General features: G+C 43.4%; 1 protein-coding gene across 1 annotated transcript in view; it reads left to right on the plus strand.

The window, feature by feature from the left end:
* The first annotated feature begins 326 nt into the window (after positions 1-326).
* Positions 327-23,006, plus strand: part of LOC147443913 (Noc2p family) — a 78,255-nt gene continuing 55,575 nt past the window's right edge. The window contains exons 1-5 of the mRNA XM_086526711.1: positions 327-530; positions 766-820; positions 935-1,055; positions 1,119-1,179; positions 1,272-1,372. Coding sequence (XP_086382837.1) covers positions 404-530; positions 766-820; positions 935-1,055; positions 1,119-1,179; positions 1,272-1,372 — 465 coding nt within the window. The 5' untranslated portion in view covers positions 327-403. The remainder of the gene's footprint in view (positions 531-765; positions 821-934; positions 1,056-1,118; positions 1,180-1,271; positions 1,373-23,006) is intronic.

Raw genomic sequence — 23,006 nt, forward strand, 5'->3', positions numbered from 1 at the left:
TTTAAGAAAGTCTCTTTTATTAAGCAGTCGTCAGTCGAGTTGCCTCTTAGCAAAGAAGCAAATAAAAAATACTAGCAACAATTTTGAAATTTGTAGAATTTTTGAACTATTTTCTCACATATTTCACCAATTTTTCTTCCCTTTACCATGGTTTACAATCGACTAGTCTCGAGTTTCAATTGCCTCAAGACTAAGTTGAGGCAGTCCTTTCCTAAACATTGATTTGTGTTAAACTCAACCCAATGATTTTATCACTTTTTTATTATTTTGGAAAGCTACCGTGACCCTTTCACTTGTTTTAATTTACACCATTTCCAAAGTGAAGCAATCACTATAGCGGACTGGCTCTCGAACTAAAACCCGCATTAAAACCTTCATCGCGGGGCTTAGCAGAGTACGGAATATGGGGAAAACGGTGAAGAGTGCGAAGAAGTTTGCTAAGAAGCATCTCAAATCCGCCATTGCCCACAGGCGCAAGCTCAAACCCATCAAAAAATCCTTCAAGCGGAAGCTCGCGTCATTCTCTTCAGGTGATCGACTTCCTTGTCTACTCCTTTTGCTCAATTTCACGATTGCTTCTGGCTTGTTGTAGTAATCATTTTTGTTTCACCAGCATCAGTACGCAGAATGCATACATCAAGTTTGGATGCTTGTGTTCGTCATAGCTCATGTTTTCCAGTGTCCTTCTTCTGTACCTATTGATAGTCACGCTTTGGTTGAGTGAATGGACTTTGCTATTAACCTTGCTATTTGTAACATGTGAAGCTGGAAGGCAAGAAGTTGGGAAAAGTGAGGCACCTGTGGAGAAGCTTGCAACAAAGTAATTGTCTCTATCTGATACCCACGAATATTTTGTGCATGTGTAGCATGTATATACATTGTTTTTGACTCTAAAACATCACATGACATAAGAACAAGTAACCTTCCTGTGCAGGAAAATCAAAGATATGAATGCTGATGAGTTTTTGGATGGAAAGTTCATGAGTAGTGATGATAATGCTTCAATCTCATCTGATGATGATAATGATGATTTTGACGAAGGTGCCCTTGCAGAGGTACAAAATCATCAGTCATGTCCATTCTTAAGTTTGATACAAGTATTTAAAGTGTTTTTACAGGATCCAGATGGGGATTTCATTGACATTACACCTACCGATCTTCAAGAAGATGATTCAGAAGGTAAATATCTAGTAATGTACCATTTCAATGATTGACCATATTTAATGTTTTTATTGCTTTAAAGCAAGGGTTTTAAGTGTGGAATTATGCAGATGACGAAGAAGAAGAAGATTCCAGTTTGCGCTCTCAAAACAAATCGCTTTCGTCTGAAGTAGAAAAGCACAAGAGGCAATTGGAAAAACTTAAAGAGAAGGTTGAGCTCTTTCAATGTTTAGAACTGGCTTTGTATGCATGTATGTGCTACTACCTACCCTAGAGTGGTGTTTGCTTAAGTGACTATGCTGTACAGGGTGCTGGTGAACCTTGGATACGTTACTTAATTTTCAGAGAGATTGTTCTGCAATCCATTTATTGAAGTGAAGGTCCTTACATTACAGTCTAGTTTTGCAGGCCGTAATTTGAATAAGTTTATGGCGTTTTCATATGTTATTTTTTGTTCCTCGTTTTCCTTCTGCGTCCACACCTTATTCTTTGTGTAATTTTGCTTGTCAGTGGCTGATGTAGACCCTCTCTTCTCTTCAGTATGTTGTTAGGGCACTTTTTACTATCTTTTTAGGAGAGGTTTTTTTTCTCCTCGCCATTTTTCCAGTTTTACAGTCTTTCAGCCTTTGTGGTTTTAATGTATCAGCTATTGCAGTTTATCAAATTTTGATCTGTTAGGGCTAAGTGTGAAAATTTTCATTTTGATCCTATGGGCTTTCTCATTGTATTATGCTTTCATACTTTACCCTTGGGACAAGCTCATCTTTGGGCATCAACAAATATTTTCAGCATTCGAAGTACACATTCTTTGTCGTTGCTCGGAAACCCACTGTCCTCTCCTTTCAAAAAGGCAAGACTAGTGTTCGCAACTTCCATAAGCTGAGTGAGGGTAGCCACTCTGTTCTTTGTACAGTAATCGCGAAGCCCTTTAGGCAACCCACAACAGTACTTCTCTATCTGCTCTACTTCTCTATCTGCTCTGTCAATGGCACAAATCTGTAGGTCATTGAGAGTAACACTTTACAAAACCTCCTATTGTACTCCAGCAAGCTCTTGCACGAAGCCGAAGTAAGCTGGTGCCAATCTGTCATGACGTCGGCTTCAAATTCATTTGACAGCAGATGCAATTGTTTGCTTGAAGTAAACCCAAGTGGCGGGTGCCTGCCCTTGCATTAACAATGTCGTCCACCATGTAAGCGCATTGTCCTTTAAGAAAATGGCAGCTTTCCTGACTTTCGAGGCCTCTGTAAAATTCCCTCCTGCATAAGCTGTATCAAATTGCTGGAGGAAAGTGAGAGCCTTTGTCTTATCCTCAAAGCCACTGAAAGTATTGAACTTTACAGCTGCACCACCTTCTTTGTAAGCTTTCGGCTTCTCCAGTACCCCCAAGTTGTCATAAGGAATAGTCTGCAACATGGGCACTGTAGTAGGCATGATCGGCACATCCTGGCCATTCACATTTTGTGTCAGAGGTGCGATATCTGGCTGTTGTCCAGAAAAACAAGCCATGCCAAAATGACCCTGTGGCACCTCAAACTGCCCTGGTTGCTCAGAAAACCTTGCTGCATGCCGATACTACCATACATGGGGTTTGGCCATGGGGTTTGGCATGATGCCTTGCATACCCCCAAACACTGTTCCTGGCATGTACAGCTGACTTCCAGGCGCATAACGAGCCATACTTTGGAACATTGATCAACCCCCGAATTACCCAGATCTACCGTGGGTGGTGGGAAAACTGGGTGCATAGCTTGGTATCCAGTTCCCTGTCCATTCAAGACAGCATGCTGGCTCTGAAAGGTGGCGGGCTGAATTGGCATAACCTATAGAATAGGCGTTCTAGCCACCTGTTCAAGCACAGGAGAACCTATTTTAGAGCCCCTGACTCCGTAACATGCGAGTGTTCCCTTTCCTGCTCAGTCGCATTAAGTACTTGGGCTTGAGCCTCAACAAGCTCCGTACGCGGTGTAGGTTGCCTATTTTGCTGTTGCACTGGTGGCGCTTGCAAGAACTCTATAAACCTTGGATTCTGCACTAGCTGCGGAAAAGACATTCACTGTGGCAACTAATTGAGTCTTGAACGCATCATCCTCAAGTTGCCCAGTCATAAAGCCCTGTATTACTGGAGGGACATTCACATTAACAGTAGGTACAGACTGATGTGGCCGTGAGCTCTCGCCAATCTTGAAAATCATAGGGATTTCCTGTTTGTCCTTCGAAGAGGAACCCTCTTCCATAATGCCCTTCCCTTTGTCGGCCATAGTGTAATCCCGCATTCCTGTACTCTGTGTCTTTACCCAAAACAACCGAGGCTCACTCTTTGAGGAAAAAGTGATTGATTTTCCGGCAACGAAACCTTGAAACCGGCCCGTAGGGCGGTAGGCGTTGGCTTTCACCCGAAGTTCTTTACTTTAGACACACACAGAGAGAACGTGCAAAGGAAACCTGTGACGGGAATTAACACTTGAATACACACATGGCTCGGAAACTAGAATGCCCCGAGCATACACCGACAACTTGGAGGCCCCAAAATTGGCGCCCCTTTCGGTCTTTGAGAGGGTAAATTACAAAGTAGAGTCTTGGGAATCCTTTACCTGTATCCCTCTAGATACTACATGGTTTGGCCAAATTTTGGCAGCATAACAGCTCCAAAACTTGCGCGAAACCAATTCCCCTGCTAGAACTCACTTCTATTGGCGTATACCCTCTGATTCCAGCCCAAAAAAAGTAAATTCAGCTCTCTGTATTTACTGGTTTTTGCTCTGTTTTCAGCCCCAAACAGTCCCCTAGCTGTCCTCTGCCAGTGGGGCACGATTCCCAAAGGTTCTGGCGTTTGTATGGCTGAAAAACAATCAATTTTCTGCGCATACACAACGCTGAATTTGCTCCTGTACGGTGAGGTTATGACCCTCACCAGTGCCTGCTTTGGAGTAGCAATGTCACGATTGTGACTATGTTAATAACAATACATCTACTCCTAGTTGCAGATACGCGAAGTGCCATGCCAAGGAGGACCCCTGCGCTTGGATGGTCACACCCTTTCGCCCAAAGGATGTGTCTCTTCGCCAAAAGCCACACTCCTTTGACGACTGGTCACACCCCTTCGGTCTACGGGTGCAACTCTTCGCCCAATGGTTGCAGCTCTTCGCCGAAAGGATGTGTCTTTACGTCCAAAGTCGTGTCTCTTCACAAAGAGACGTGTCTTTTCATTTATGTCTCTTCGTCTCCTATATAAGGAGCCCTTGTATCACACATTCAATCAATCAAACACAGAGTCTTATAAGTCTCGTTTCGAGTACAATTCAAGTTTCTTAGTCTTAATCATGAGTTTAAGTACTTAATTAAGGATTAGTACCTAGAATCCTTACAGTGGTATCAGAGCAAATTTTTTTCCCGGGCCTTTGGACTTGGCGTCTACCTAGCCTCGCCGTTGTCGACCCTACCCGCAACCCTCACCTAGTGTGTTGTATGGAAGCAGAGGAAAGATGGCATAATAGCTACCAGCTTATTGTGAGGTATTCCTAAACTCTACCATTTACATACTTAATACAGATTCATGTACGGAGGGATGGCATACCCAATGTGCGTGCGAAAATTTCCTGATGGAAGCCTCGTGATACACCTCTTCATTAGCACCCCTTCATCAAGCTGTGCCTTTTGGTAGCCATCCGTACCTCCTCAAAGTGCCTCTTTGCCGGTTGCTTATTACGTGCCCCTTCAATTTGAAGGATTCGCGCCCCTTCCCAAGGATCGCACCCCTTCACGCGAACAGTTATCAAATCCATCCGGCAACACCCCTTCACTTGGGCGGTACCCCTTGGCGCCAAAGACTCCCAGATGGCTGTGCCTTCCTTCGCTGGCTGAGAATGCCTTTCCCAAGGGCTACCATGCAGAATCGCTGGGCTGAAATCATTCACACGCTGCTGGGCTGCCCCTTCGCTGGCTGCTTTGCTTTTGCGTTGAAATTCCCAAAACGCTGAATCGCTGGCTTAAGCGCTGCCTGTTGAAATCTTTTACGCTGGCCAATATTCTACGCTGGTAGTACCCTTATAAGATTGAGAATTTAACTTATTAAAATACCCCAAAATTTCAGCCCCAAAGTGGCTGGCCAACATTGACTGACATGCCCTAAAATTTTAAAGCCCATGTGAACACACTTAATCACTTAAAAGGCCCAAAATTATTAGGTGCTCCTCTTCGTGCTCACAGTTGCATGGATGCCGACGCCAACGAGTTCCGCGTGCCAATGCCATACTTGAGCTACCTTGACGTACTCCCAGAAGAGCCTTTTCCGAGAACTTGTTCTCGAACCCGAAATTATCATTATTTCCGACTCACTGGCACCAAAACCAATTCCAGAGGTTGTCCCAGAACCACGTGTTCCAGTTCCTTTTGAGGCGTAACCATGCCGAATTCTCAGGACGGAGGTGGTCAATCTGATGATGCCCTTACTTTTATCAAGAAGCAGATGGCCACACTTTCCATAAGCCTCGCATCACTTCACACTCGCGTGGATGAGATGCACACGGAAAACACTTCTCGAAGTCGACCTGTTGTTTCTCAAATTACAAATGCAACATCTTCAACACCTACCGAAGCTTTAGTGGACGAACCAAATGAACCAGATCCAACTGAAGAGGTAGACAATCGCGAACTTCAATTACTTTATAAATTTTTTAATGCTGCACAGAAGAAGAAGCTTGATGTTAAACTGTCGGAACCATACACTGGTCGCCACGACAAGCGCGTGCTGGACCAATGGCTGTTCAAAATGGAGATTTACTTATTGAACACAGACTTGGTTGAGAGTAAAAAAGTTACACTTGCTAGTTCTTTGCTCAAGGACACATCATTTCTTTGGTGGCAACGACGGGTTGCTGATGGTAAACACACACCTTCTTGGGATAAATTCCGGCGTGCTATTTGCAAGGCGTTCGAACTTGCCAATGCGGATTTTTATGCCCGGTCCCCTCTTCGCCGCCTAAGCCAGACAGGTTCCTTGGCCGCGTACATCACAGAGTTCCTAACTCTGGAGATAGAGACACTTAGTCCCTCCGATAAACTTCATAGTTTTATTGACGGACTTGAACCCAATCTGAAGGATGATGTGCACAAATACAACCCTACCACGTTGGATGCTGCAATTGCCTATGTGCAGCGTCTTGGCGATAATCGACGCCCTACACGGAATTTTCTTCCTGGTAACAGATCTTCAAATAGCGCTCACTTTTCACAGCGCGATCGCAGAGACAACTATAGCCAAAGTCAACAACATCAATCTCAATTCAGACAGCAACACAGCCTTATTCAACTTCAAGGTTCTATTCTCAAGATCGACATCTGAAAGCAGATCTTCTTCACATGTTCCTCCACTTGATCGTGGTAAAGGAAGTGATTTTTCTCAAGATCGGCATTCCAATACTCAGCAAGGCTCTTCGTCAAATGCATTTTCTACTTCAAAGAAGGAAGGATTATGTGCAATTTGCAGTGGTGATCATAGATGGTATCAATGTCCAAAGCGACCAAATCCGTCTAACTTGAAAAGAAATTCCAACGCGGAAACATCATCGAATTCTGAACAACCAGATTCTGTTGAGGATAAAGGAAAATCTGTGGTCAATACGATTCGTGTCTCAGAGGATACGAGTATTCTTATGAAGAATGCTTAGTGCAATTCTTCAGTTTTGGAGCCTCTCTCAAAGCAAGTTTTGAGCCTTCTTGGACTACTCAATGGTCGCTCCATCAATATTTTGGTGGACAGCGGATGCTCGAATAATTTCCTCAACACTCAGATAGTTCAACAGCTTGGCTTACCAACTCAGAAGACATCTCACTTATATGATGTGGAATTAGCAGATGGATCAATTTTGACTTGTGATCAGACAGTTCGACAGTTACAGTTTGAGATTCAAACTTATGTAGATCAATTGAATTTCGAAGTCATGCCTTTATCTTATTACGACATGATTCTTTGTCAACATTGGTTATTCCAATATGATCCAGCAATTAGCTTTCGAGGACATACTATCAATTTGTTCAAAGATGGACGTGAATTGACTTTACACGGGCTTTCTCATGCGGAAAGAGTGATTCAAGTCTCAGGTGTACAAGTCAAACAGCAAGATACAGTGGATTATGAAGAGAATATGATTTCCGATGCAGATCCAGATATTATTATTGATGAATTTTTGAATTCATTAACTTCTCTTGAATCAATCGATGAAGACAAAGATAAAGATATAGTTGCAGATTCCGAGTCTGAAGACGATTATGCTTTCTTTGATTCTTTACTGGATGATGATATACCAATTACAAGTCATGAAGTTACAGTACCTGAAGATGATTTTGAAGAATTTTGGGATTCGTTATTGGAAGATTTTGAACCAAAAGGCTTACATCACACGCAGGATTTTGAAGATCAACCTTTTGTTGGAGTTAACCTAATTAAGCCAGATTGCTCTAAAATGTCTTTGAACAATGCAATGATATGAGACTTAGCAATCAAAGCAAAAAGGTTTCGCAAGAGGCAAAAGTTCAAGACAAAGGTTTCCGATAACTCAATGATTGAAGATTTTTGAAGATTCAATGCTTTTCCAGAGTTCTATCAACATCAAAAGTCATTTCTTTGACACGGGCTCTCATTTTAAATGTGAGGGAATGTCACGGTTGTGACTATGTTAACAACAATACATCTACTCCTAGTTGCAGATACGTGAATTGCCATGCCAAGGAGGACCCCTGCGCTTGGATGGTAACACCCCTTCGCCCAATGGACGTCTCTTTGCCAAAGGCCACACTCCTTCGACGAGTGGTCACACCCCTTCGCTCTACGGGTGCGACTCTTCGCCCAATGGTTGCAGCTCTTCGCCGAAAGGATGTGTCTTTACGTCTAAAGTCGTGTCTCTTCACCAAGAGACGTGTCTTTTTATTTATGTCTCTTTGTCTCCTTTATAAGGAGCCCTTGTATCACACATTCACTCAATCAAACATAGAGTCTTATAAGTCTTGTTTCGAGTACAATTCAAGTTTCTTAGTCTTAATCATGAGTTTAAGTACTTAATTAAGGATTAGTACCTAGAATCCTTGCAAGCATCTAGCTACCTTTGTTCCTGCTCAAGGAGGCTCTTGCCTTAGCACAAAAGCATGAACCCACACAGCTGTACATCAGTCAAATGAAGAGCCCTCTTGTGGGGCATCACATAATTGCACGTAGGGGAGAGAAAGAGCAGTGTGTAGCGTGCAGGGCATCACTCCTAGCACCACACTGTACATGGGAGGGAAAGAAAGCACTCCATAGCTTTTAACCTGTAACAAAATGCACAAGGAAGCCTCCCTTCTCTTAAATTTCAGTGCCACTTCTTCTGCATGGAGCAAGTTCATGAAATTCTGCCACTTGGCGCATTTACAAGCATTTTCCCGTTTCAGGTTTGCCGCTTAAAAATCTCTCGACTAGTTGCTCAGTTGACTTTGGGGTAGAGTTGTAAAATGTTCCCCTAGTCATACCGGAGGTAATGACGCGAACACATTTCACGGTCCAAAATAGCAGCTCTCTAAATTTTAGGAAATGATTCCGTTGGGCTCCCAGTGGTCATTTGACCATCTATCCTCATTGGGACCGCATCCAAAAGTGCAATGTGGCCCAACTGTCGAATACTTTCTGTTGATAGTCCCACCTTGACTTTATGCCTTTATTGAGTTCACTTCCTAGTATCCACCAACTTGCTAAGTGCGACGGGGGGACCTATATGATCTTGCTCTGAGCCTAGACGTCCTGTTACTACGAATTCCAGTGCCGACCACTTCCCGTCTGCGGGTGAAACTACCGTTCACATTGGCCATACAATTGATGAGTGCGCGGCGGTGTATGCAAGTGATAGAGCACGCGAAGATGTGCAGGCCTTGAGGCTTGAAGCGGAGGCACTGTGCTGCAGAAGGGAAGCGCTAGCAGAACGAAGAGGGAGAGAGAGAGAGCTCACGTTTTTTGAGAAAACTCAATAAGTGGGGGAAAACTCAATAAGTGAGTTTTGGGTTTTCCCACTTTTATTATAAGCGACCTTTAAAAAATGTGTCGAGGTTCAATATGAACCTGGACAAAGTATAAAAATGTACAAAAAGGGGTTATTTAGGCCTTTAACCCAACAACCTCCCACTTAAAGGCATAAACGACGCCTTTAAGTTAACCAACTCCCACCAGTTGTATGCAATGCTCATGTTGAGCCTTAGCAAGACTCTTGGTGAGAACATCCTGCAGGGTTATCCTGTGTGTGAATTTTAGTCAAGGTGACTAGACCATCCTCCAATACCTGTCGTATGAAGTGGTATCGCACATCAATGTGCTTTGTCCGTGCATGAAACATGGCATTCTTGGCCAAATAGACAGCACTTTGGCTATCACATCCCAAGACAAGAGTACTAGCAGGCATACCAAGCTCTTTAACAAGTCTGCCCAACCATATGGCCTCTTTAGAAGCCTCAATGGTTGAAATATATTCATCCTCAGTAGTACTCAATGCCACAATTTTCTGCAGTCGTGAACACCAAGAGACAGCACCACCAGCAATAGCAAACACATAGCCACTAGTGGACTTCCTGGTATCCAAGTCACCTGCCATATTTGCATCACAATAGCCCTGCAACTTCAGGTCACTTTTGCCATAGCATATACACCTAGATTCTGTACCTGACAAGTATCTCAGAATGCATTTCACAGCTTCCCAATGTGCTTTGCCGGGATTGGACATGTATCTGCTAACAACTCCCACCGCATGGGCAATGTCAGGACGAGTGGCAACCATAGCATACATAAGAGAACCACAAGCTGATGCATAAGGGATTCCCTTCATAGCATTCACTGCCACGTCATCCTTTGGGCAATCGGCTTTGCTAAGTTTTGTGTGTGGAGGTAAAGGTACTCCAAGTGACTTAGCTTCAGCCATGTTAAACCTGTCAAGTACTTTAGCAATGTACTTTTCTTGAGATGAGAAGAGCAATTTCAGCTTTCTATCTCTCTCGATTCTCATGCCCAAGATGTGCTCAGCATCACCTAAATCCTTCATTGCAAAAGTTGAATTCAGCTGACGTTTAAGAGCATCAATGGTAGACTTATGCTTCCCAGCAATCAACATATCATCTACATATAGCACAAGGATTATAGGACTTCCATCATTATCCTTCTTTGTATACAAACAATGGTCTGAATGGCTGCGTTTAAAGCTTTGAGACAGCATAAAAGTATCAAACTTTTTGTACCACTGACGTGATGACTGCCTCAAACCATACAGTGCCCTTCTTAGTTTGCATACAAGTTCCTTTCTATCAGGAACTACAAAACCCTCAGGTTGCTTCATGTAGATATCTTCATCAATGTCACCATGAAGTAAAGCTGTTTTTACATCCATTTGATTCAATTCTAAGTCAAGCACTTAAGTCAAGCACTGTAGCGAGAGGAAAAAGGACACGCAATGTCGTAAGCTTTACAACAGGAGAAAAGATCTCTTGAAAGTCAATCCCCTCTTTCTGTGCATACCCTTTGGCAACTAACCTTGCTTTATACTTGGGCTTTCCATCAACACATTTGACCTTGTAAACCCATTTGTTAGGAAGAGCCTTTCTTCCTTTAGGCAATGGCACAAGATCCCAAGTATTGTTTGCATGCAAAGATTTGATTTCCTCTTGCATCGCAAGCTCCCACTTACTGCTTAACTCACATGATTTTGCCTCTTTATATGTAAGAGGCTCACCCTCATCTGTCAACATAAATTGATGCAAAGAGGGGTCAAAGCGCTGTATCAACCTTCTGACACGAGTAGACCTGCGTACCCAATGATCTACATTCTCAGGCACAGGTTCTACATTAGGAGGCAACTCATTTTCAGCATGCTCATGCTGCTGAAAATCATTTTCAACCATGACAGGTGGCTGTCCATCCTCATTTGGAGCATCTAAATCATGTCCTACCTCTTCTGGCTCAAGGTTAACCGGCTGATTATCAATTTCAGCTTGAGGTAATGTATCATGAGGCTCTTTTTCAACATCAATAGGTGGCAAGAGAGGCTGAAATTTGATCGATTTCTTGTCAATTTTATAAGATGTAGCATTTTTCAGCAATTTAGCCTCATTGAACACTACATCTCGGCTGCGTACAACCCTCTTAAACTGAGGCAACCATATCCTGTAGCCCATTTCACCCTCTTCCCCATAACCTAGGAAGAGTCCTTGGATGGACTTGGCATCTAGCTTTGTCCTCAAGTCATTACGAACATGGACAAAAGCCTCGCAGCCAAACACTCTCAAATGATCATAAGAGGCAGGTTTGCCAGACCAAACCTCCTCTGGAATGTCATTTTTCAACGTACTGTTAGGAGAGCGATTGCATACATGAACTGCAGTTTTCAAAGCCTCTCCCCAAAACCCATGAGGGAGATTAGCCGTGGACAACATGCAACACACTCTCTCACATAAAGTACGGTTATACCTCTCAGCCACACCATTAGAAGATGGATTATAAGGGGCTGTCAACTCCCTTTTAATCCCATATTCTTCGCAATAACGTTGAAATTCAGCAGACGTGTACTCCCCCCCATTGTCAGATCTCAGACATTTAAGTTTACTACCCTTTTGCGTGGTCACAAAAGCATGAAACCTCTTAAATGCATTAAATGTCTCACTCTTATTCTTTAACAAATATGCCCAGCCTTTCCTAGTGCAATCATCAATGAATGTAACAAAGTATGATGCACCACCAAAAGACTTAACAGGCATTGAACATACATCGGAGTGAATTAAATCAAGAGCCTTAGCTTTGTACGAGACACTAAAATAATAAGAAGACTTCTTTTGTTTACCATACAAACAGTCATTACAAAAATCTAACTTGGTGCCCTTTACATCAACCCTCTTCAAAGAGGAGAGCACATCAAGTCCCTTCTGGCTCATATGGCTAAGTCTTTTGTGCCACAACTCCAAATGAGAAGCAACTTCGGCCACTGCAAGAAACTTGCTAAGCAAAGCTTTGCCATGTAAATAGTACAATGTACCACTCTTGCATCCCTTGACAATGAGCATTGATCCCTTAAGCAACTTCCATGAACCCCCAGCAAAAATGGTTGTATAACCCTGTGCATCCATTTGGCCAACAGACAATAGACTTTTCTTGATGCCTAGTACATACCTTACATCTTTAAGCATAAACTCTTGCCAAGCGCACAGTGCCCATTCCTTCAATGTCACAAGCATGGTTATCCATAGTTACCCGGAACGAGAACGGGGAACGGGAACGGTAGGGTGCGGAACGGGACGGGAACGGGAGGGAGGAGAGGGGCCGGAACGGGAACGGGGCCGGAACGGTAGACCAAAGAAACTATATATATTATATGTATTATAGGCTCATATGTTAGTGAAAAACTATAAGCTAAGCTTTTGAATTCGACCATCCTAATTAGAGCCATATTTACACATGTTTTACGATGACGGAGCTTGAGACAAGGATGGAGTTTGACTCTTGAGAGAGAGAGAGAGAGAGAGAGAGAGAGAGAGAGAGAGAGAGAGAGAGAGAGAGGAATGGAGCTTGAGACACGAGAGGGAGGGATGGAGCTTGAGAAAGAGAGGTAGAAGCCACATTTGTTCTTTGAGGGTGTTGTGCTTTCCGCCAAAAAGGAACAGGAAGAAGCCAGAGCTCCATGTCCAAGCTTAAAGCTTTAGCAAGGAGAGTAGCTCAGTAGAGATGCTGAGAGCTTGAGGAGGAGGTGAGACGAGCCTCTAGAGTCCAAACAGCCCCAAATCAACCCTCTAAATAGCCCCCAAACAGCCCCAAATCAGCCCTCCAAATAGCCCCAAATCTGACCCCAAATAGCCCCCAAATAGCTCCAAACATGCCCCCAAATAGCTAGTGAAAAAAGTTGACTTTTTGGTTTGACCGTTCCGGATTCCCGTTCCGTCGTTCCGGGTGCCGTTCCGCCCCGTTCCCCCCCGTTACGGGTCGCCGTTCCGGTTACACCCCGTTCCGGAACGATGTTCCGTTCACGACTCCGTTTCGAGAGCCAGACCCGTTTGGAACGTCGTTTCGGAACATTTAGGGTCCGTTCTGTCCGTTCCATGTTACTATGTGGTTATCCCCAAGGTAAACCTTGCTATACTTGCCTGCATGATAAGAAGCAAAACACTCCATAGATGGAGTCACATGAAATGAGGCACCCGAGTCTACTATCCAAGACTGTGTAAGGCCATCATTTGCACTTAGCAATGCATCAATGACATCTCTATGTGAGATAAGCATGTCTTCTGCATTTGCTACAACAAAATCTGAGGGGCATGAAGCTGCAACCAAGATCTCCTCACTGTCGGATAACTCTGTGATAACCACACTAGAGGATACATTGACAGTCTCCGAATCCTTGGAGGAGGTACTTGCTGATTTTTCCCCTTTCTTATCCTCTGTCTTCTTCTTCTCCTGTGATTCCTTCTTTCTTTCCTGCTCTTTCTTGAAATACCTGCAATCTGGCTTCTTATGGCCGTTTCTGCCACACTGGTAACAAGTCATATCCTTATCCCTAGACTTGCTTTTGCTCCTGTTTTGAGTCTTGGTACCTGTATTTTGCTTCTGACTTCTGCCTCTCGCATTGTAAGCAGAACTGCCACCTTCCCCACCACTAGACTTGCGTCTAATTTCCTCATTTAAGATGGAGCCTCGCACTCCATCATATGTGAGGTTGGGACTATTACTCAAAGAAACCACAAGCGTTTCCCAAGAGTCTAGCAAAGTCATCAACAAAAATATGGCTTTCAACTTGTCATCAAAAGGTTGAAGCCCAGTATCCTGTAGCTGACTCATAACACTGGTGAAAGCACTTAAGTGCTCAGAAGCCGACTTGGCTTCGTCAAGCATCATGTTTACCAGTTTGCGCATCAAATGCACTTGATTCACAGGGGTGGCATTCTCATAAGTGGCCTTCAACTTATGCCAAATTGCATGTGCAGTGTCCAAGCCCTTTATGTCCACCAGAATGTCATCGGTCACACAACCATTTTGATATAGGCCTTTGCCCTCTTGTTGAGCTTGGCCCAATCCTCATCCGGCATATCCTCAGGCTTTACAGCCAAAAGGGCGTCCTCACAATCCTTGAGGAACAAAATCCCCTGCATCCTGTCCTGCCATAGGTCGAAACCTGTACCGTCAAATTGCTTGATTTCCATCAAGCTCTTGGCATCAGACGACGAGGAAGTAGAGGCCATTTGCACGGATAAAAATGCAGCAGAAAGTGTCTACACAAAATCTGAAAATTTTCAGTGATCACAATGTACCGCACATTGCATACAATGTGCTGAAAATTTCAGCAATTAACAAGTATCCCCAATGCGTACTTGCATAAACCGACAAAAGGCGTACATAAACCTCAATTTGTGTACATAAAAACAGTCCAATTCTGAATTTTCTGCAAATTTACTGTTTTCCCGCATCAATTTGCATCAAATGGACCTATTTTGAGTCGGAAAAGCAAGGGGCATTCACGGGAATTGATTTAGATTACCTGCGTTTTGCTGTTTTGACTTGTAATTTTCTGGTTTTTACCTGTTTTGACCTAATTTCAGCCTGTTTTAGGTTGTTTTGGAAACCCTAATCACCCTAGGTGACACCGGAAGCAAGGGGCTTCGCGATGAAAGCAGAAATTTGACACGAGAGAAGCCTTTCGCCTGCTGTCCAGCCACCTGTGCAAAGCTTCTGAAACCCTAATCTGGCTTTGATACCAGTTGATGAGCGCGCGGCGATGTGTGCAAGTGATAGAGCACGCGAAGATGTGCAGGCCTTGAGGCTTGAAGCGGAGGCACTGTGCTGCAGAAGGGAAGCGCTAGCAGAATGAAGAGGGCGAGAGAGAGAGCTCACGTTTTTGGGGAAAACTCAATAAGTGAGTTTTGGGTTTTCCCACTTTTATTATAAGTGACCTTTAAAAAATGTGTCCAGGTTCATATTGAACCTGGACAAAGTATAAAAATGTAAAAAAAGGGGTTATTTAGGCCTTAAACCCAACAACAATGTCCGACCGTTTGCTACTTCAAAAAGAGGGTCTCAAAAATAAAACAAAACCCATTGGAAAGAAACCAACAACTAAAGTTAGCAGTTGCCACGTCCTCATGACATAGTTAACAGCTGCCACGTCCTCGTGACAACGACCCTCTCTTCTATTCCTTGCAATTAATGGTTTCGAGCCATGGGTACAGTGCTTGAGTGCTTTTTCTAAAGGGGTAAAGAGGAGTAGCAACTAGGGCTTGAAGTGCCAAAGTACACTAAAAAGTCTACACCTAAAAGTTGTTAGAATGGCTGACAATAGTAAAGAGAGTGAAATTAATGTTGATAACTTTGATTTGCTAATGAGCAGGCTACTAATGATGTCCCTATGCTTGTTAACTATCTTGTTTCTAGGCTTCAACAAGCCATGGGCAATCCATCCCTCCAAAGTGAAGTGCAACGGCAGCTTCATGCTCATGGGATTCTCCAACCTCCCACCATGACGAGAGAGCACCTAGGAAGCCTCCTTGTGAGACTTTCAAAAGAGACCTCTCCAATTCGAGAAGAAGAAGAGGATCCATACGAAGGGCTTATAAATGTGCTTCTTGAAGTCGCATCTCCTTCTCAAAGGAGAATTCAAGAGCCTCCACCGAACGAACGAGAAAGAAGCGAGTCTCTTGCCACCTCGGCGGAGATGGCTCTACGAAGATGGCGGGCTAAATGCTCTCCATCACCTCCAAAACGGAGAAGACCATCACACACTTCTCCACACCATACTTCAAAGAGGGATGACAAAAAGCAAGAGAAGAAAAAGAAGAGAAAGAGGACACCCTCTTCTCCATCTTCTTCATCCTCTTCCTCTTATGAAAGTGATGGTGATAAAGAAGATCAAGGCAAGAAAAAGGCGAGAAAGAGGTCACCCTCTTCTCCATCTTCCTCAAATTCTTCATCTTCTGAAGAAAGTGATGGTGCAACTTTGAACCATCAAAAAGCTTTGAACCATCAAAAAGAAGAGGCTATAGGAAATCCTATGCCGTGTGGAAGAGGTCGTCCAAGCTCAACAAGTTCAAAGAGGGAGGAAAGAGCACGTCTTTCCTTACCTACAATGGCACCTTTGGTGCTACGGACAAAGTCTTGGCCTTTATACAACAATTTGATGCGGTGTTTGGAGATGAGGGCTTCACGGAGTCCTCTAAGCTACGCCATGTAGCTATGCACTTTCAAAAGTCTGCCAGACAATGGTGGTCTAGCCTACGGGCCAACGGTGAAGCTCCACGAACATGGAAAGCTTTAAGAGCTTCCATTAAGAAGCAGTTTTTGGCCACCGATGCCAAAGACAAAGTACTCACCGAATGGCGAAGCTTGAAGCTCTCTCCCTATGAATCAATTCACAAATATGTAGACAAGTTTTGGGACCTACAACTCAAGCCATTGTCTTCAAAAAGTTGGGTTTTGGAGAGTAAAAGCAACAATTTTGTGCGGGCTTAACTAAAGAAATGGCGGAGTATGTCGACTCCAAAAGGCCATGCACCATATCGGCGGTTATACACCATACTATGGTGGCTTCTCGAATCAATTTCCAAACAGGGGCTAAAAGAAATTCTAAGCCTACGGAAAACAAGGATTCCAATGAGCCTAAGGGGAAGGACAATGTCCAAAAGTCTCCTAAGGGCAATTCCAACAAGGCTAAGGAGAAGGGAGTTTACAAAGGCAAAAACAAACTCTCTCCTGAAGAGCTTGAGCGTTATTGCAAGGATAACCGCTGTTTCAAGTGCGGCGAGCAAGGACATGCGTACCGCGCTTGTCCCCAAAAGAACACCCGCCATGAGCCTCCTAGAGTTACCTTGGTTGAAATCCAAGAGGAAGAAACTCACCACAAAGGATCTCCTCTATGCCATGCTTGGGGAAAGGTAAGAGAACATGATGCTTTTGTTCTCTTTGTCCTTGGTTCTACTCACAATTTCATATCCACAAAGTTGGCCACCAAGCTAGGCATGCAAGCTTACGAGATGGGAGATGTCCTACGTGCAGATGGTGCTTTCAAGGGGCAAGAAGCTTCAGTCACTCCCTTAATCGGGAAATTGAGGCTCCATGTCAAAAGCTATGTGGACAAAGAGGACTTCTTTATCTCTTCTCTCAAGCATGAGGATGTAATCCTAGGGGCACCATGGTTTGATCGCATGGCTGCCAATGTTAAATTCCCTGAAAGGGAAATCTACTTTAGGTTCAGGGAAAAAGATATGTACATAGTGTCATAGATGCTAAGGAAATGGGTAACACCATATCCATTGTACATACACAAGCTTTCAATAAGTCAATAAAGATCTCTATTTCCGTGTACATGATTTTTGTTAAAGATTCTCAAAATGAACCTAATGTTTTAGCAAAAGAAAATATACACACACACAAGGAATTAGAGTTATCCAACTTTCTCAAGGGGTTTCAAGATGTCTTTATTGACGACATCCCTTGTGAGCTACCTCCTAAATGAGGCAATAATGACCATGCAATTGAACTTCTTCTGGGAAGTTCACCGCCTAATAAACCTCCTTATAGAGTTTCTCAAGCTCAACAAGAGGAGATTATGTGGCAAGTGCATGAGTTAGTTGAGAAGGGCATGGTTAGGCCTAGCTCATCTCCATTTTGCTCACCCGTGTTACTAGTGTAAATGAAAGACGGCACATATTGAATATGTGTCGACTATAGAGCACTAAATAGGATCACTATCAAGAATAGGTTTCCCGTTCCACGGGTAGAAGACCTATTTGATAAGCTACAAGGATCAACCTACTTCAGTAGGATTGACCTAAAAAGTGGCTACCATCAAATAAGGATAGTTGATCAAGACACTGTAAAGATCGCATTTCGCACTACGTTTGGTCTTTACGAATATATTGTCATGCCTTTTGGCTTTACCAGTGCACCAACCACATTCAACCGCTTGATGGAGAAGCTATTCAGGCCTCACCGAACCTTTACTGGAGTGTTCTTTGATGATATCATCATCTACTCTAATTCTTTAGACGAACACAAGCAACACCTCCAGGTAATATTTCAAGTTCTAAGAGAGAATAAACTTTATGTTAATCGAAAGAAAAGTGAATTTTTCTTGCAAGAGATTCAATATGTAGGTCATATTCTCTCTCAAGATGGCATCCAAATAGGTCCATCGAAGTTAGAGGTAATAAAAGGATGGCCTAAACCAAGGAATCTTCATGAACTAAGAAGCTTTATAGGTATGTGTGCATACTATAAACGCTTCATAGAAAAGTTCTCACAAATTGCAGGACCATTACATGACCTAACAAAGAAAAACGTTAGGTATACATGGTCTGCCAAGGAGAACAATGCGTTCGAAAAGCTTAAAGAAACGCTCATCTCTCAGCCTGTGCTTACACTACCGGATTCTCAAAGCCATTTGAGGTCCAATGTGACGCTTGTGGTGATTGCCTTGGAGCTGTTTTGCTCCAAGAAGGGCACGCCATAGCTTATGAAAGTCGAAGGCTCGACCCTGTTGAGCAATCTCTAGGCATATATGAAAAGGAACTCCTTGCAGTTCTACATGCCTTAGATTCATGGAAGCACTATTTATTGGGGACTCCTTTCATTCTGCGAATGGATCACCAAAGTCTTAAGTACTTCATGACGCAGATAAAGCTCTCCGACAAACAAATGAGGTGGGCAAATTTCCTTTCACAATTTCATTTTCATATTGCTCACATTGCTGGCAAGCATAATCAAGTAGTTGATACACTCTTAAGACGGTGGAGAGTGAATTTGGGTTTCCATAGCAACTCACAATGATCTGCCTTCCATGATAGATGAGTATGCTATTGATCCCGATTTTAGAGATGTGATTTCAGTCCTTGCATTAGGGAAGAAAGAGGAACCATTTACCTTACAAGATGGTTATCTTCTCTATGGCAATAGACTATGTGTTACTAGCTCACTACGTGAGAAAGTAATGTATGAATCTCATGCTCCTCCTTATGCGGGGTGTAACCGGCCTGTTAACTTCAAAAAGGGCTGTAGACTTTACTTCAAACCTTGATTTAGCTTTCACCCATTATTAGTCGTCTATTCCATCTGTGCTATTATGACACAAGAGAGGGGAATGGGATACAGATGCTAGATGCAATACAGATGCTAGAATGCATCTGTATGCGAGTCAGAGACCAGATTGGCCCCTAAATAGGCGCCCCTTTCGGTATTTCTTTATTCTTTAAAAGAGGGAATAAAAGCTGTGGTTCCCTACAAGCTGCCCCGCACAATCTGGGCTGAATTTCTTCTGTTCTGCCCCGATTTCGGCAGCATAACTGTACTAGGACCCTTCACAGGCAGTATCCCCACGCATTAGATGACTTTCCCGATGCATACGAACACTTTGCAAAACCTGGCGAGAATCTGCAGCACGCTGAATTCTCTGTTTTCTGCCCTGAAAATGCGCCAGATCACCTGTACAACGGTCCCCTTGCATCCCCGAACTTCCTGGGGTAATTAGGGTCCGTTTAGGGCCAAAACCCTAAACCTGCAAAAATACACAGCAGGCTGTAATTCCCTGTTTTGGGCTCCGTTTCGCGTGCCGGTTGCATCTGTAGCAAGACCTCGAGCTCCCGCACCTGTAGGGCTACTCGCCCTTTGAATCGGACAAGATTTCGGGCGTGAAACCTCTCCGAATTCACCTATACCTGCGGGGGATTAGCCGCTAGCTAATCCAGTACGTGTGCAAGAGGCTCTTGCCTCGGCAATCGCGCATGAACCCACACAACTGTACATTGGTCAATCTGATGGGCATAACCATAAAGAATAGGGGAGAGAGAGAGTAGTGAGAGGTGTGCAGGTCATGACATCCTGCACCTCACTGTACATAGAGGGTAAGCCAACACTCCATTGAAGCTCTCCCACCTGTGTGACAGCACTAAAAAACGAGCTCACAACTGAAAATCACGTTTTTGCCTTCTCTTTAAGTAGTAAACTGGCCTGAGAGTGCCAAGTGTCACTCATTTGTGCATTTTCCCGCTTTAGACTCTCGGGTCTAAAAATATCTCACCTGCAGCCTCTGTTGACTTGGCCACAGAGTAACAAAATGATCCCCATGTCAAACTGCATGTAATGACGCGAAGACATTTTGCCGTCCAAAAATAGCAGTCCCTAAAATTTAGGAGTTTCTGCCATTACATTCTTCTAGGTCATCTGACCCTCTTTGTACACTGCAGCCACGCCCAGTACTGAAATGTAGCCTATGTAGCAAAGGATTCCGCTTTGGCTGGCCAATGACCCCACTTTGGCTAACCATAGTCCTTGTCCAACCTTAGTGCTCTTTAGTCCTCAGGCCTGGACTCTCTCTGAACAGTTCCACACTGGCTATGCAATGCAGGGCAATTAGATTTCTAGAGGGGTGTTTCCAAAAGGTAAAACAAATGAAATTCCCCGAAGAAAGAGAAAATAAACAAAAATGGAATTGCCACTGGTTGGTTACATACCCCCCTCTTGAAATCTCAAACGTCCTCGTTTGCACCTATGTCGTACATGCTTACAATCAACACTCGGGTGTATTCAACCCCTGTCGACACATGCACGACACATACATGCTCATTGTCAACCTTGGTGTATTCAACACCTCGTCGACACATGTATTGCCTGCGTGTGAACCCTGTCCCAATGACATAGTGGAAGCGTCACACTGTGCCATTGCTTTGAGTCCATAACTTTCCAATGACAAAATGGAAGCGTCACATTTTGTCACTGTATTTTAGTACACGTTGGATCCAGTAACCTTTCAAGCATACCCAAACCGACAGTTTAAGAATGCAGTTACACATGTACTCTTCAATAGAAATAATTGTTGTACCCTTGACAAACTGACAAGAAATACTCACTTCTATAGCACTAAACAAACTTTTGGACATTCCATAAGAGCAATTGCCAAATTGACAATCTGTACAGCTCTAACATTCATGTAAGATGCACTTCATTTGAGCTCACTGTAAGTAACATGTACATCATTTCTTTCAGAAGCCATTGTCACACTGACAATCCATGTAGCTCTGAATCTCAAGGGGTCAAGGTAGGTTGCAAACCAAGTTCTAAGTTCCCATACTTTTAATGACTCTGTAAGTTCACTTTTTTCCATCCACTTGACATCCAGAGGTGAATAGCTTTTGAACTTTACCAAACAACACCTTGCAACCTTGCCTTTTCTTTTCTTTCTTTATGTGCCAAAATCTGTTCCGGGACCAAGATCTCGTCAAGTTCCTCGACTTCCGGCTGATCTTTAGCTTGCATATCTTCTGGCATATCACCCACATAGGGTCTGAGAAGACTCACGTGAAACGCATTGTGAATCTTCCAAATCTCAGGCAATTTCAGCCTTTATGCAATATAACTGATTTGCATACTGAGCATCGAAAACAATCTTTCTGTGCTCTTCATCTTGATCTTTGGAGATTAACCTGTGATCTACCCTTATGTTGTCACTTTTATTGGGCTGAGAATTCTCTTTTTGACCCAATTTTGGCAGCATAACTGTAGTAGAAACCTTCACAACCAAAAATCCACTTATCCAAGTGATTATCCACGCATAATAGAGCACTTTTGCAAACCTATCCTGGAAATTCAGCACGCTGAATTCTCTGTTTTTAGCTCCTAAAATGCTCGAGATCACTTGTATTACTGTCCTCTAGCTTCCCCAAAGCTCTTGGGACAAAAAAGCATCAAATAGGATCAAAACCCTAAATCTGTAGAAAAATACAGCAAGCTGTATTTTCTTCCTTCGAGCTCTGTTTTGCATGCCAATCGCACCAATTCGTAGCCTTTGATCTTCTGCATCAGTAGGACTACTTGCCCTTTGATTTACATGAGATTTGAAATCTTGTTAAATCATCCTGTACCTGTTTTGAATTAGCCTTTAGCTAATTTGGTACTTGTATGAAATCATTCCAAGTGGAAAGAGTCTGTCCTTGTAACAACAGTGTATTCCACCACTGACTTGCATTTTTTTTTCCAGAAAAGTGGCAGCTTTTCTGACTTTAAATGCTCCTTCCAACAAATGCTTTGTCAAACTGTTCGAGAAAAGAGAAAACCTTTGTCCTCTCATCAAAGCCATTGAATGTGTCAATGGACTCACTGATCATCTTCTTTGTATGGCTTTAGCTTATCCATTGACTCCAAATTGTCAAAAGAGACAGTTTGCATAATGGGTACACCTATGGGAGCCATCTGTACTCCTTGGCCAGTAACATGTTGACTAGGTGTCATATTCATTGATGGGATTGAAAAACCAGCCATACCCAAGTTGCCTTGTGACACCCCAAACTGACCTTGTGTGCCCTGAAATCTTGGGTGCAAACCAATGTTTGCATACATGGGGTTGGGCACCATGCCTTGCATACCCCTAAACATTGTTCCTGGCGTGCCAAAATTGCCTTGAACTTGATGTGCTATTGATGAAGATTGTATGAACTCCATAAATCTTGGATTCTCCATCAATTGCTTGAACATGGTCACAGCAGTAACAACCTGCAAAGCTTTCTCTGCTTGGCCTGAACTCTCGCCAATTTCATGTAGAGTTGGAATAGGCTGCCTATCCTCTGAAGAGGAACCCTCTTCCTTGTTGCCATCCATCCTGTATCCAAAGAAAGACTCGTAGCCTTTCTCACGTGTATCCAAAGAAAGACTCTCGTAGCCTTTCTCACCTGTAAATCCACTCGATCTACTTACAAACTCTCTGTGTTTTCAAGGTCATCCCAAACTCTCTCTGTGTGTCTTTAACCCAAACTCACCAAGGCTCACTTTTTGAGGAAAAAGTGATTTAATCCCGTCGATGGAACCATGAAACCGGCCT

Source organism: Adiantum capillus-veneris, chromosome 13 (genome assembly GCF_014529385.1).
Source record: "Adiantum capillus-veneris isolate H3 chromosome 13, ASM1452938v2, whole genome shotgun sequence".
Classification (NCBI taxonomy): Eukaryota; Viridiplantae; Streptophyta; class Polypodiopsida; order Polypodiales; family Pteridaceae; genus Adiantum; species Adiantum capillus-veneris.